The following is a 16859-nucleotide window of genomic DNA, read 5'->3' on the forward strand; positions in this document are numbered from 1 at the left end:
GGCGAATACTTCGCGGGGCAGGAAGTTAACAAGAAGCGTATGCAAAACAGGAACACGTTTAAGAGAACCAAGAGAGAGAGAGAGAGAGAGAGAGAGAGAGAGAGAGAGAGAGAGAGAGAGAGAGAGAGGGGAGAAGGGAGGTTAAAATAGAGGCGAGACGGTGAAGAACCAGAGCGAAGGCAGATGTAAAAATGGTCGTCGAGGGGTCGGAAGGACACAGGACAATCCCCCGCCGGATTATTAGGGTGGATTTTGGGGTCGAGTCTGTTGCACGATCGAGACATTGTCAATTAAGCACACCCCTTCGCTCGTCATTTTCACTGTTTACAGGCCGGTTAGCCGGGGGCGAGGGTCGCGCGTACCGTGCCAGAAATGGACTCTGCTTCTCGCCTAATGTCCCGGAATTTGATTTTACCGACGACCGTCTCTCTGATTCGTCCCACAACGTGTAGCGACTCGAAACACCTTGATCCCCGAAGAGGCACTTGCCAAAAATATCGAAAGTTACCACAATTAGCTGGACAAAAGTCATTTTAAAACCGTGTCAGTGCTATCTATGATGCGGATCTTTACAATGACCTATTATGAAGGTCGTCCGAGGTCACTCAAGGTCCACAGAAAATATACGTAATAAAATATACGTTTGTCGTTTGTTTGTCTGTCTGTTTGTCTGTTTGTCCGTTTGTTCGGTACAAATTTTGCAATTGATTTTAAACTAACTTCCCGATGAGCTAGAGACTTGAAATTTTAAACATAGCTCAGAACTGGATGATAATGCAATATTTTAAAAAATTTGTTTAAAAAAGCCTGTTTTTCTCTTGCTTGTCCTGTAAAATTTCAATTATTGAAGTTGTGTCATTGTACTTCCGGAGCAGCGACATTGTCTCAAAGCACTCGGAGCAAAACTTCTGGTATTTTCCTTGCAACATCAAAATTTTGCTCACGCCCTGTAATAATCGTTCCAACTTCTGCAATACTAAAAAGGTTCTATCCGAACATTGCCAGTGTATATCATCCTCCTAGAGTCGACGAATTCCGCGAAGCAACGAAATTAATTAGCACACTGTTCGAACAATACGATCCCGACGAAATTCGCGAGACGCGCGACGACTATCGAAATAATTCCGTTACAATTCACCGGATGACCGGCAATCATCGGGAGGCTTTTACAAGCGGCGAACTTCGAATACCGGCGAGTGCGTGTAATTTGTACTGCTCCGCTAATTAGTCCATCGATGTTAAGAGCCGTCATCGAACCACTCGGCTCCACCTCCCACTCCCCGCGAGTTATAATCGTTGCCGTTTCGCAAAAGCGTGTCCAGACGGAGAAACGAATATTAATGCTTACACGGGACAGAGGAACACGAAGACCGGATATGCCGCTGGTGGGAAAGCTCCAGGAAAAGCTTGGGGGACAACGAATAAAATAATGAGAATGCAAACACGGTTTTTCAGCAGCAGCCAGCAGCAATGAAAACTGCTGAAACAACGCGTGGTCTCTCCGTTCTCTCTCTCTCTCTCTCTCTCTCTCTCTCTCTCTCTCTCTCTCTCTCTCTCTCTCTCTCTCTCTCTGCCTCTGTCGTTTTCTCGACTATAATAAATTACGACAACCGCTCTTTGCGAACGGTTTAAACATAATATTTCCAGCATCTGAAATATTCAGAGCGTCTCTCCGCGGAAAGAGCCAACCATTTTTCGTGTCCTCAACCCTCTCCATAACAATTGCGATTCTACAGCTTATTATAGGTGAAAATTATGTGATTAGGGTGCTCTTCCCCTTTCTTGAAACGAACATTTTAGAAAGCACTGCATCCGGATTTCTTTTTATTTATAGTTTTTTATTATTAGGGATTTTATGCACAAAAGTGAGCAGATGCAATTTAAAAGAAGGACATCAATATATTTATTAAAAACTCGCTATTTATTATTATTATTATTCTTTAGGAAACTCATCTCTTTCCATCCGCTCTGTTTAAAATGAATTCTGCTCTGGACTGATTGATTAACTAGTAGTGTACATTAATTTTAATCGTGATGCACTGTTATTCCGTGTGTGTGTGCTCCAACAAAATTCTAAAGAATTCAGAAGTTCGTGTATACCTTTGCTTCATTTCTTTGCCTCCAACTTCCCAGATCTTCCTAGCTGATTCCAGTCGCTTTGAAGTTCTACTTCTTGTGATAACGTAAAAGCACGCGAACTTTCAAATGCTCCATAATTAAAATCTTCTTAAACAAATAATAAGAGTATGGTAAATAGAATAGCTTGAATCAGTTTAAAAGTTCCCACAAACGACTGGCCATAAGTAATTCAACCTTTTAAACATTTTATACCGACCTAATAAGTTTTACAAGCACAGATAGTACACGATTTCACTTTAACATTATTTTAAAATGTTTGTTACGTGAAAAGCTCCCTCTCTGTGCTCATAATTATTACATATTCTTTTATTCAGAGACTTCTCAACCCTCTCTGAATTTTCAGAACTCGCTAAACGTCTATCGAATAAGTTTTTATTCATTGTTAAATATTCTTTTATTCTAAATCGTCTGTATAATTTTTTCATCCCCCTCAAAATTTTCATAAATCAGTAAACGTCTATCGAATAAGTTTTTATTCATTATTAAATATTCTTTTATTCTAAATCGTCTGTATAATTTTTTCAACCCCTCAAAATTTTCAGAATTCACTAAACGTCTATCGAATAAGTTTTCATTCATTATTAAATATTCTTTTATTCTAAATCTTCTCTATAATTTGTTCAACTTCCTCAAAATTTTCATAAATCAGTAAATGTCTATTGAATAATTTTTCTTTAGACTATTCTTTCACGATTGTGATTTCTATTATGAAATTGTCTGCACGAAAATTTAATCAAACTGAGAAGTATCGTACTAAACTAGAAAAAGCTCGCAGCACAAACGAAGGGATCAACGATTCCCGTCTCTCTCTCTCTCTCTCTCTCTCTTGAACAAAAAGAAACATCGTTGAGCTCATCGGATTGTTTCCAACAATTCGATTGGTCATCGACCGAGCACAGACATTATTATTTCTGTAATTAATATCGCCGCTAAGAAACGATAGAGCGTCGAGTGGAACGCGAGGAATCAAAAGCGGACTCGCGAAAGGAAGCGGTCGTTAAAGAAAGAGCCATTAGCATGTCGTTACCATAATACAAGGTGAATTTGATTCCGAGGTACACGAATGTACCCGCGGACAGGCGGGTATATCGTGGCCGCTATAATCGCGTTATTACAAGACAGGATTAATTCTGCTTCGACTTCGCTTTCGCAGATGAAGATCCTTTTCTTCCGACTAAGTAGACCGTGGATTTTTATGCTAAATAAAAATGGTTTGCATTAAATCGCAACACACAGAATCAGCACAGACGTGCTTCTCTTTTCCTAATAACTGTAATCTGTTCAAAAATAATGCAACAGCTTTGAATTTGCTTTGAATTTGGCCCGCTCATAATTTTATCGCATCGGATTTATCGAAATCGTATGAAACAGAAGCTAAAGAATAATCGCGACGCGTCCGACTAATTGAATTAACTTGGATCGGGGATTAATTCTGCTTCGACTTTGCTTTCACAGATGAAGATCCTTTTCCCAATAAGTAGACCGTGGATTTTTATGCTAAATAAAAATGGTTTGCATTAAATCGCAACACACAGAACCGACACAGAATCAGCACAGACGTGCTTCTCTTTTCTCAATAACTGCAATCTGTTCGAAAATAATAAAACAGCTTCGAATTTGCTTTGAATTTGACCCGCTCATAATTTTATCGCATCGGATTTATCGAAACCGTATGAAACAGAAGCTAAAGAATAATCGCGACGCGTCCGACTAATTGGATTAACTTTGATCGGGGATTTTCTGCGCATTTTTCTTTGTATTCTATACACGGTGTTCGCGAATAACCTGCGTGAGATTTTCTTGTTCGTAGTTTCCGTGTTTCGCTCCCGATACGAGTCCAATGTCACTCGGCCGGTCATTACCGGGGCTTCATTATCCGATGAATCATTATCCACTAGTTATTATCGTTTGCTCTCGCTGCGCCACATTGTGGCGATGATTACGCCGCTCGGCCGCCGAGAAATCCTTGATCCGAGGCACGTCATCGGCCACCGAATGATCCATCACATTGTTGCAACGGATACGGTACCTCGCTTCCATCATACTGCTGTGGAATTCTTCGGTGACACCGATCTCCACGCGTTTACTATCGTCCTACTCTAAATTGATAAGAACAATTTCCTGGAATTAACTTCTGCGTAAATTTATTACCGTTTCAGACTTTTGACGAGCAGTGCGTTTTTAAGTCAATCGCGTGATGTGAAAATATATTTGTTATATTATTAAATTTGTATTCGATAAGCTACTAAACATTTCACAGTATTGTGCGAGTTAATTTCGCCAGGTTTATTTATTTTAATTCGTCATCGAACCCCTCTAAAATATAATTTTACTAAAATATTCTCTAACACAGCTTCCCCAATCTTTTTTATTACCTGTTTCTATTCTATTTGTCAAACAATATTCCTTCAATTTTAAAATTGTTCAGACGTGACAAGAATATAAGAATATTATGTTGTTTTCGATTGATTTGTTGTTTAATTTTCTCCTTTTACAATCAACGCAGAAAATTTAGATGCACCATAAAAATCCTCGATTTTCTCAAGAGTTATTTAATAATTAGTGGATACATTGCACTTTTACGTCAACAAAGAAAGTCTAAAATATTCGAGAGCATCGAAAATGTTATTTTCGATCTACCAAAATTGTTAACGGAAGAAATTCCGAGGTCTCCTGCTCTCTGCAACAATTTTTATTCTGCATAAAGATCTCCAGTCGACTCGCGAGTGATTTAATAACGAATGCGAGTCTGTCCCGTTGGTGTAACACGAAAGATTAAGCGAAATTCGATCAACGTTAATACCTCGAAACGCTGTATCATGCCCAGTCGATAAACGTCCGTGGTTCTCGACGCGTCTCCGATAAATTCCGTCGCAACGCAACATAAAATAGTCAATAATTACGAATTTATGTCAACCCGTAAATAACGAGGATCCGAGCGAGCGAGAAAAACGAGCGGTTTCTCGATCCAACGAGAAAGAGAAAGAGAGGGACAAAAAGATAGACTACATCGATTCAATTGGAACGCGTGTGCGAAAAACAACCGAGATCCGCTTTGAAAAATCCATGGGATTTCGACACGGAACCCCATAAAACGGAATACGGATACATGTCGACCACGATAATAACCTAAACGAGGTTACAGTGCAGGTTAAAAAAGTATTCTCATCGTTCTCAGCGCTCCAGGTTCCAAGAACTAGCGAAAAATAAAATGTTTCGCGAACTGTCTTGCGCACTCTTAAACTGTCGTGTGCATGGGCTAAAGTGTTCTGAAAATTGTAATTTTTATTCTAGGGTCGGAGATGAAAGAACAATTATTTACTTGACACTGGAACACTGAACTAGGTTGCATAGATACAACGATTCTAATTAAATTAATTGTATAACGCGATTGCACTTTGAATTCTTTTTCTCCAGCAGCAAAATGGAAACAGGATAAGAACTCTGCACTCTATGATTTTCAATTATAAGTTTTGTATTCAATTTTTATTCTAGGGTCGGAGAAGAAAGAAATTATTTACTTGACTCTCTGGATCACGAGGGTGTGAAGAAATAACGAGTCTAATTAAATTAATTATATAACGCGATTGCACTTTGAATTCTTTTTCTCCAGCAGCAAAATGGAAACAGGATAAGAACTCTGCACTCTATGATTTTCAATTATAATTTTTGTATTCAATTTTTATTCTAGGGTCGGAGCAGAAAGAAATTATGTACTTGACTCTCTGGATCACTGAACGAGGGTGTGAAGAAATAACGAGTCTAATTAAATTAATTATATAATGTGATTACACTTGAATTCATTTTATCCAGCAACAAAACAGAAACAGGATAAGAACTCTGCACTCTTTGATTTTCAATTATAATTTTTGTATTTAATTTCTATTCTAGAATTGGAGACGAAAGAACAATTATTTACTTGACTCTGGATCTCTGAACTAGGGTGCCTAAAGATAACGAGTCTAATTAAATTAATTATATAATGCGATTACACTTGAATTCATTTTATCCAGCAACAAAACAGAAACAGGATAAGAACTCTGCACTCTTTGATTTTCAATTATAATTTTTGTATTTAATTTCTATTCTAGAATTGGAGACGAAAGAACAATTATTTACTTGACTCTGGATCTCTGAACTAGGTTGCATAGATACAACGAGTCTAATTAAATTAATTATATAACGCGACTACACTTGAATTAATTAATTATCCAGCAACAAAACAGAAACGGGATAACGTGAACGACACAATGAGTCCAAATGCTGTACTAATCGCTAGACTATGGATCTCCATTCAAAATAAAAATTGTCGAAATAAATGTCGTAACATATACTACGAAACAAACATTATTAGTAGAAAATAAAAGAAGCAATGGAAGTGGGGCAGTCCGAAGAAGAAGACAACAATAAAATTGATAACGTTTGTTGGCTAGAGTGAAGAAGTCGTGAAGTAGTTCGCGAGCGCATCGATCACGGAAAATGGACTCGGGAGTTTCGCAATATAAGTAGCAAACGGCGAAACGTTGTAAATCGTGGATACAGCAGAATGGACGTTAATGAAAGTCGAATGCTTGTCACGTATCGAATCTTATCGGCTCGTCGTACAAGTGACCCGTAAGCTGGCCGGTAATTTCGGTGGCGGTGCCGAGTGATCGAAGGGAAACTTTTCCGATTGGCCAGTGACGAGTCCCGATTTTCTCAAAGATTTTCGTCCGGGACACACTCGAGACAGGAAAGGAAAACCGTGCCGGGAAACCAGTTTTCGCGTTATTCGCGAACTGATTATGTACCGGCTAAATTCTAATTAGCTCGCTACCGGCCGTCCGCAACAAGAAACTTTCGACGAACGGAGGACGACAAGGACTGAAACGTGTAATCGGCTTCCAGGTTCGACGTATTCCCAATAAATGTGCTGAAGAACTTGTCTCAATTGATCTATGATCTCTTCGCCGAGCTCCCGGAGAACGTACAATCATCCCGAGCCCCGGCTGAATAGCAAATCAAGGTTGCGTCGTCGTGGTATCGCGAGTTGCTGCTCTCCCAGCTCTTCTCGGAAATCTACTTTCTAGCCAGATTGTTGATTCTAAGGCAATTATGCGGAACACTTCGCTTTTTTTCCACCCGAACACAGGGGTATATCATTACCGGACAAAAAGGGAATTCAATCAACGACTGCGATATTTTATTTCTCGAGCTGTTTCCTCCGACGGAGTTTCTTTCTGCATACTTTAAGGGCCTCGCAGCGCTTTTTATAGTCGATCGACGGGCTCGCGAAATGTTTTTATTGCAAGGTCTACTCGCAAAGGTCGGGGATGAAATAGTGCGCGATGAGCTACTCGTTGTTGCTCCAGAAAATGGTGTTTTTTATTGTATTTGATCAGAGTTGGGCAAGAATTTTATTGAAATAAACGTTTCGAATAAAGTGAGTTGCTTCCAAGTGGATTTTAAACCCACTTTGTTCGAAATTTTTGCCCAAATCAACATTAATCCCACCACGGTCAAATATAAATTCTTCTATTGCAATTAATCAGATTATGAAGACGCTTTCATGGGAAATTATTGATTTAATCAATGAGGAGAACAGGTTTGATAAAGCACAATGTTGAATATGCACGAACTTATTTACATTACTACTCGATAGAATCAGGCAGCTGAGCAATGCGTCGATCTTTATTGAAAATAGTTGTTGGAGAATTTGTATGCGGATGCAAAAATAAAAAAGAAGGGAAGGCATGGATGTAAAAATTTGTCTCTTCAATTTCTCAAATGAAAAACAGCAGAATAAAGCTGGGATAAAGAAGTTCGATTTTATTCCACCTTAAAATACCGAAATTACTTTCTTGCCAAGCCAATAGTTATTAATAGACTGTGGATCTTTACGGAAAATAAAAAATGTTTGTATTGATTGCAAGACACAGAAGCCAAATAACAAATTCTCATTCTTCTTTTAATTATCTTATTAAGGTGAAACTAATACACTGACGGCCTTAAATCTCTTTAATACCTCCACTGTTTTAAATTGTATGCGCCCATTTTTGTCAGAAATGCATAAAATCCGCGGTCTAGTTATTAATAACGCCGATTGCGTCGACAATTGAAACAGGCGAAACGCATAAAATTCGCGCGGCAGTCAACGCCGCGTTATTTTCCGATTTCGTTGATGTAAGGAGACAACGTGGCTCGCAGTGGACGTCATGTTGTTTCGACTGCTCCGGTTTAAGCTAGATAATCAGTATGCCAAATGCCGAGTACGCGTTCAGAATACATACTTTCGCGCGAGAAGCGACGAGAACTCGCAGAAAATCGGCAGCCCAATTCGCGTATGACCGAGAAGAACGAAGTAGATCCGTAGCCGAGGAACTGTTTGGTAATCCGTCTGATTCATTATTTGAAACGTTACTTTCCCGTTCCGCGGCCAGAAACAAATCATGCCCGTGACCGGCGGAAACGAGATTACTTTCACAATAAAAACAATGAAGCAATCCGCGGGGCTGATTTATCGCTTTAAATATTACTCTCTATTTTCGAGCGCAACTATTTATGTCCCGGGCCCGGCCGTAAAACAAGATTACTTCTCCCGCATTATTTTCACAATAAGAACAATGAAGCAATCCGTCTGATTCATTGCTCGCCACGTCGCCGTCCATCTAGCCGATCCGGCTCTCTCTCTCTCTCTTGTTCTCGCGGTTCTCTGTATGTACGTCCCGGTTCACTGGAAAAGAATAAAACGCTCTTTTCCTCGGGATGGATTTTTTTTCTTGCACGATTTTCCTCCATTTCACCTCGGTTAAGGGGCGCGTCCCGGCTTACCAACTTCGCGGGATCGATCCTTCTTTATTTCAACCCTAAATGGAGAGAACAACTCTCTGGGGAATTAAACATCTGCGAAACAAATTACTCGAATTTTAACCCGTCCGTTGGAAACGCTGGCGGAAGATAATATGATGGAGAAAATCTCAAGTGCAAACAATTTTTAATCTCTCTCGAGGAAGAGGATTTTTTAAATATTGTTAAAAGAAGCATGTCGAATTGTGACCGAATCGAATTTTCAAAAATGTGCAAAGTTACTTAAATTTGAACCCGTCCATTAAAATCGCTGGCGAAAGATAAAATGATAAAGAAGAAAATCTGAAGTGCAAACAATTTTTAATCTATCTCGAGGAAGACGATTTTTTAAACATTTTAAAATATTTTTGAAAGAAGCAGAAGTGCGAAGCAAATTGCTGCAATTATGAAGTCCATGGAACACGCTGGCAAAAGTAATGACAATCAGAACCTCAAGTTCAGAGAATCTTCAATTATCAATAGAGGACTTTCGAAAATATTTCAAACGTTTGTGAAATCGAATTTTCAAGACTGAAGCAATATATCGAGGACGTAATGGATTAATATAAAAAGAATCAAGGTAGCGCTGCAATTGATTGAACAGTAATTGCAATTAATTGTCAGAGTTGCGTCATGGAGAAGCGCAATGTAATCTCGGGGTGTCGGAATCGGCTGTTTCATTGTAGCTTTACATTCAAGTTAATTGTCCCTGATAAGATAACGCGTGAGCGTGTGATTGTTTTACTACAGCGTTATAAATGTATGCTATCAATCGTGCATGTAATCAAAGTAAACGGTGGTCGCGGACAACGCTGGAAATGTTCGGAACACACGATCGCTGGATGAAAATTCGAATGAATTCGAGGAGGAAGAGAGGGGGAGATGGGTCGTCGCGACGGCAAACAATGTGACGCGACGAAATTGTTCGACGATTTCCAAATGGGACGAGCTCTTCTATGATTCAGCAATATACTACTCCCGCCTGTCAACGGTTCAAACCGCATTATCAGGCGTTTTCGCGGGAATATCGCGAATCGAGTTGCGTGTCGAGGAATTTCGCGGAACGGTAATTATTTCATCCCGCGTTGCTCGAATAAATTCTGTAACAGTCACTGCGGACACGTTTGCTTTGTACATTTCACTGAGGAATTGAAAAGCCGAACTATTTCGAATATTCAGCGCCGAAAAATTATTTTACTGTTCTCAACGCTAACTTCCACGATCTGTCTGGACAAAATTTAATTTTGGTAACGATCCAGATATATCAGATCACATTAGAAGTCCATGCAGCCAGCATGATCTAGAAGTCCATGCAGCCAGCATAATCTATAATGATTCGACAGCGGATTTTTATGCAAAATAAAATGTTTATACATCAATTACAATCTGTAGAAGCTAAGTAAAAATTTATTTTCCTCGATAATAATTTTGATATGATCAATATTGAATTACACCTACTAATTTTTGTCATAAATGCATAAAATCCGCAGTCTAATAATGATATATTAAAAATGTAGTTCGCTTCGTGGACTCTTATGGTCCTGTATTATGGCTTTCAAGTTCTTTTTAATCGCGTTGTACTGTATCTAACAATGCTATTTAAAAAATATGTATTTTTATCTTTCACTGTTGAAGATACATTTGCAAATTTCTTTTGTCCACATTATTCATTTCATTGTCCTTTCAAACCTCCATAACAGTCAACATGTAATTTTATCTCTATTCTGGAACTTGACTAGGCTTTTAACACGTTATACCACTTTATAAAAATGATTTCATAAGAAATTATTGTATGGATATCTGTAGAAGAGCACGTATTACAATTGGAGGCGCACAGAGTGCAAATAAAATCAGCCTTATCACGTCTGAACAGGAAAATGTACTTTTAAGGCTCGGTAAGTTCAGTGAAAAACAGACAATTCTCTGTAATTTTTGTTTATTGCGAAAACGCTCGATGAAAAACTAGAACGGCCGCGTCATTCAAGGAGCGATGATTCATCCAATGACGCAAGGAAGTATCGAATACCTATGATGCGAGTCCTGCGATTCTAAGTAGGCGATTATCACCGATACAAGAATATAATCGTTCCCCATGTTGCGCATGCAGTGCAATACGGTGCACACTGTACATATACGATTACGTCGTTCCATTCTGTTTTCGCCGGACTACAACTCGCGATTTAATAACACCGGCGATATTAAATTGTACGTTTCCGCAGCGCGCCGTCCAAGGGGGCGCAGCAACGCAATGGAATTTAATGCGATTGCAGCGTGACGATAGAAAAATTTGCACACGATCCGAACACGCAAATATTTAATCCGCGATGCATACCTTGTATTTAATATTTATACGCCCGCACACGTGGCATAACGAAATTCGCAACGTACAAACCGTCCACGCAACTCGCAAAAACGAAATTAAAATTCTCGTTTCCGAGGCTGCCGGGATTAGTTATTTTATTGATGGCTGCCGGATGCCGTGTTCAATTATTATTATTTGCCAGGATATTAACGCTCCGAGTAACGGCTGCGTGGTAATTGATGTTTCAGCCCAGTAATGCATTATTATTTTGCATTATTACTGGACGCGGAACAATAGCTTTTTTTAACACTTTCGAATGCATTATTGTTCGAAGATGTATTATGTATAACACTGGAATAACTGCATAGAAATATAAAATTATCTTCTTGAAATGCGACAGATAATATATATCTTTAAGAAAATTCGTTATCGATAAATAAAATCAATGAACATTGGATGATTTAATATTTAGTACTCAAGAATAAATTGTTAGGCTCTACCATATCGTGACGAAAATTCTGCAGAGAGTCTAATAAACATATATTCATTTCCTTTAAACTGAAATTAAATTCTACTTTGGTTGAAAAAAGTTCTAATCACTGAAACTGTAAAACAAATCGTATGGCAAGGGGTTAAATGAAACAAAACAAGTGTCGAAGGGGTTAAATGATAGACGAGTGTCCAATATCCTATAAAAATTAAATTGTACAAAGACCCCTGGTCCGGTAATTAATTCTGAGGCTGCTCTTTACTTCACCGGACTCAAAATTTGTGCCTTTCTCCTATAAATTATGATGTATTTGTTATACAATCCAGTAGATTTGTACCTGGGGCGGCTGCAGATCAAAGTTTCGATCCCGTAGGATCAATGGTTCAGGAGTTATGCTTGCTTAAAGTTGTGCATTTTTCAGTGTTTTTGACAGGTTAGGGCGCCGCCATAATAGTGGTAGTTGGTTGTGGGGGGGGGCAAGGTATGCGGCTCGCGGTCGTCACTACAAAACAATATGGCGGCGCTCTTACCTGTCAAAAACACTGCAGATTGCTCAACTTTAAGCAAGCATAATTCCTGAACCATTGATCCTACGGGATCGAAATTTCGATCTGCAACCGCCCCGGGTACAAATCTACTAGATTGTATACCAAATAACATTATAGTTTATAGGAGAAAGGCACAAATTTTCATCCGGTAAAGTAAAGTTTACCCAATTCTGACAATCTATTAATTGTAAAACATTTACAAAAATGGAACCAATCATAATAATTTGCCTAATACATACGTTCACAGCTTCGTTAGACTGTTCAAGGGGTTGTTGAGGGTGGTTCCACGTTTGTAGAGATTGAGTGAATCGACTTACCTCTCCGTGCGTGTCCCTTCGTCCATCCGGGGTGTTCTCCGGCAGGAAGTATAGTCGTAGGGACGCCAAGGGCTGATTAGGGCCCCGGCTGTCCATCCACAGCAGCTGTAGCTCCCCGATGCTGACGAGATCCGCATCGCTCCAGAGTTTCGTCAGGAAGAAGCTGCCGAGACGTAAAACGCGACCGTTCCCTATCCTCACCGCTTTGTAGAATGTGTACGGGCCGTGGCTGAAGCAAGCACCGCCCAATAACTGCAATCAAACGAACAAGGTCAGTACAGGTACACCGGCGAACCCCATTGTATACATCGAACGGAGGCCATCTCTCACCAGCTCGGCGTAAACACGGAAAACGACGACGCGACGCAACGATTCAATTTTTTTTCCCCCTCTCGACTTTCCTCGGGCACGATCGCTTTCCATTGCCGGACGCCATTGTTTGGCATTTATACCGTTAGCTGTGCCAATTAATTCGCGGATCTCGCAATCGATCAATTGTAACTTTCTTTTCGTTCCAAATCCTTCCACCGTATCGGAAATTTATAATTAATGCAAAATTTTCTTCGTCAATTACAAGACACTGAAACCGTATAAAAAATCCTTTCCATTTTTAACGATTCTAATAAATTGCAGATAACATATGGACGTTCTAAAATTGTTTTGATATCTTTACTGTTTTAAATTACATCCACCCGTTTTTGTCATAAATGCATAAAATCCGCAGTCGTATAATAAGTTTATAATTAGTATACAGCGGATCTTTACGCAACATCAGAATTTAGTACGTAAATTCCAACAAACTGGAGCAAAACAGGAGTTTATTTTCTTTCTTAATATGTTTAATAGGTTGAAAAGAATATTAAGTCTTCTAATGTTGTTACAATTTTAAATTACAGTCACTCATTTTTGTCATAAATGCATAAAATCCGCTGTCTAATAATCGGGATGTGGATTTTAGACATTTTTGACCGCTTTCACATTGTTAATTCTTTAATTATTGAAATTATGAAGATGTTTGCATTAGAAACGATTCAATAACTTTTTATATTCGAACACGTATTATTATAAAAATGGTGAAACACCTAAATAAATTCAGTCCCCTGTAATTTTTATAAAACAATACATGTATATCCGATGGAATTTGTACACGGTACGATTTGCGTTTATTGTAATTTTTATTTTGCATAGAATATACTTGTCTTGCATGAAAAAAAACTTACCGAATAAATTATTACTAATCGAGTAGATAAGATGGAGAACAGTCAGCGTGATTTGAAGAAAAACATATTATTTTCATAAAAGATTAGTACATACTTTGCATAAGATCGGCAGTCGATCGATTAAACTCGTCTCGAAGACAAGATTGCACTCGAAACACGACTCGAGATAACTCGCTCAGCGTGTTTTACAATCGAGACGTGAATTCTAATCTTATCGAGCTGTTACAACAGTGTTGGTGGTATAATAGCGTTGCCCGGACAGAGCCCGCAAATTATGACACTCCGAACAGATTATACATACAGTTGATACTACAAATAAGTAATATAACATTAGTGACTGTACACGGGAATATTAGTTCGCGATAAGGAAAACTCTACGATGAAATCCTGGTACCGTTTGTGTGTTTCTGTGAAAACGCAATCGTAATCGATTGAGCACGGCGGACAAGCATCAGATAATCATCTGTCCGCGTGACGGATAAATACTGCGGCGAGTTATTTGTAATAATATGTTATTAAACAATTCCGCGGGGCATCGCGACGGGCACACCGCTTTACCCATTATCAACCTTGTTTGCATTACAGAAACTGGTTGCGTTTATCGTCGACCGACGAGTCAACTCTTTTTTTCTCTCTCTCTCTCTCTCTCTCTCTCTCTCTCTCTCTCTCTCTTTTTTCTCCTGTGGAATTATTTATGGACGCTGATTAGCTGTGCGGGAGTGCTCGTTTCCAATTCCCCGTTTATTTAAATAGTCGCTCGCGGTCGTCGTGGTTTCCAATGCAACATTAAATGGTGTTTCAATTAAGTATTTTAATGAAATGGTACATGATGGACGTTGTAGAATTTTTATCACTTTTACAAACGTCGCCGGATTCATTCCAAATTTTTCATATACTGTCTTGGTACCTGTATGTAATAATGGTAAAAATATCGTCCTCAAATCTCAAGCCCAACGTGCATATTTTATTTATTTAATGTTCGAATATCGTTCCAATACTTTGGTGACCCTGTTTCAGTACAGCCTTGCAACAAATATTTATAACATTGACAAACGTCATCGGATTCATTCTAAATTTTATATGTACAGTCTTGGTATCTATATGTAACAGTGGTAAAAATATCATCCTCAAATCTCAAGCCCAACGTGCATATTTTATTTATTTAATGTTCGAATATCGTTCCAATACTTTGGTGACCCTATTTCAGTACACCCATGCAACAAATATTTATAACATTCACAAACGTGACCGGATTCATTCTAAATTTTTCATATGCAGTCTTGGTACCTGTATGTAATAATGGTAAAAATATCGTCCTCAAATCTCAAGCCCAACGTGCATATTTTATTTATTTAATGTTCGAATATCGTTCCAATACTTTGGTGACCCTCTGTTTGAGTACACCCTTGAAACAAATATTTATAACATTCACAATCGTCACCGGATTCGTTCTAAATTTCTCATACACAGTTTTGGTACCTGTATTTAATATGTAGTAGTAAGAATATTGACGTCCTTGTTTTGACCTTGTGTCTCAGATGGAACTCAGATTCGAATCGCCAGATTAAGCGTCCTCGTTCTACCTTCCCCTTGTACGACGCTTTTCCTCGCGATTTCGGTACTGCCAGAGAGGGGATAACTTTTTCCCCTGAATTCGAGTAAATTCCGAAAGAAGCTCGATCCGTTAAATGCTTATCGGCCGTTAATTTAACGGAAAAACGAGCGAGCGAAAATAAGGCAACATTATCCGCTCCGCGCGGCTCCCGGTGCAGTTGAAACGCTGTTAAGGACCGAGGCGGCAAGCATGCTTATTTGCGAGCCGTTAGTTCGGTTTTATGGACGTTCGTCAAGTGAAACAAGTCGTTAGGTGACTCATATTCCATGCCACCGGGCTCTCGTTTGTAACAATGTGCTCCTTTACAAACCGTTTACCGACAATACCTTTGTGTTTCCACCCGCGGAAACGCGTTTCGCAATCGGGGAATCAAACATTTCCCGCTTCGTCCATCGATCCCCACCCTTCTCCCCCCACTCCGTTCGAGATACTCGAATTTTTTCAATTTGAAACATTCAATTTGACAACGCATCGATTAAAAAATATTTCTTCCTTGTTTGGAACCTCGGAAACATTATTTAATTTTTTCTGATTCCAGTTTTCAGTCGAAAGTCCAATTTTAATTACAGAAATATTCAATTTGACAACGCATCGGTTAAACAATATTTCTTCCTTGTTTGGAACCTCGAAAGCATTATTTAATTTTTTCTGATTCCAGTTTCCAGTCGACAGTCAATTTTAATTACAGAAATATTCAATTTGACAACTATTCAATTTGGTCAAAAAATATTTCTTCCTTGTTTGGAACCTCGAAAGCATTATTTAATTTTTTCTAATTCCAGTTTCCAGTCGAAAGCTAATTTTAATCAAAGAAATATTCATTTTGACGACGCATCGGTTATAAAATTCCTTCCTCTTCTAGAACATCGAATTATTTTCCAGCAATGCAAGATATTTATGCATATACGCCGCTCAGATTTGCCAAGGTTATTTTTAAACGCGACGTGCGCGAATAGACGAAGCTAATTAATGCCTCTAATTAGTTAGTGTGTACAGTCGAAACAGAGATGAACTAAACTAGAAATCGGTACGGAAGTAATTACGGGCGCGTTAAACGAGACACATCTCGCTCGAGCATCAAACTAAAACAAAACGCAACTACGCGTTTCACAATCGGAATGAAATATTTCCTCGGCTGTAGATACCGCCCCCTTTTTTCGTTTCCTTCTCTTTTTAATCGAGAAGTCGCTCACCGGAAAGAGAGACGCCCGATCAAAGTCATTAAAAGCCTCGATATCTTAATTATGAAAGTTTCCATATTCGTTTCGCGGTCTACTACTCGCTCGCGGACCTTGAGCCCGTTCAAGAGACTGAATGGAGAATGATACGCATCTTGTTTGAACACCGATAACGTCGGATCCGACGCGAATATATTATTTTAAATTTCCTGCGAGCTGTTTCGA

General features: G+C 39.0%; 1 protein-coding gene across 6 annotated transcripts in view; it reads right to left on the minus strand.

The window, feature by feature from the left end:
* Positions 1–16859, minus strand: part of LOC143215827 (uncharacterized) — a 362235-nt gene that overhangs the window by 242034 nt on the left and 103342 nt on the right. For 5 of the 6 annotated variants that reach the window (XM_076438370.1, XM_076438369.1, XM_076438371.1 and 2 more), the window contains one exon: positions 12622–12873. In XM_076438370.1, the coding sequence (XP_076294485.1) occupies positions 12622–12873 (252 nt within the window). Of the gene's footprint in view, positions 1–12621; positions 12874–16859 lie in introns of those variants that run through there. The other variant, XM_076438373.1, reaches the window with a different exon arrangement.

The sequence above is a fragment of the Lasioglossum baleicum genome, chromosome 14, assembly GCF_051020765.1.
Source record: "Lasioglossum baleicum chromosome 14, iyLasBale1, whole genome shotgun sequence".
NCBI classification, from domain to species: domain Eukaryota; kingdom Metazoa; phylum Arthropoda; class Insecta; order Hymenoptera; family Halictidae; genus Lasioglossum; species Lasioglossum baleicum.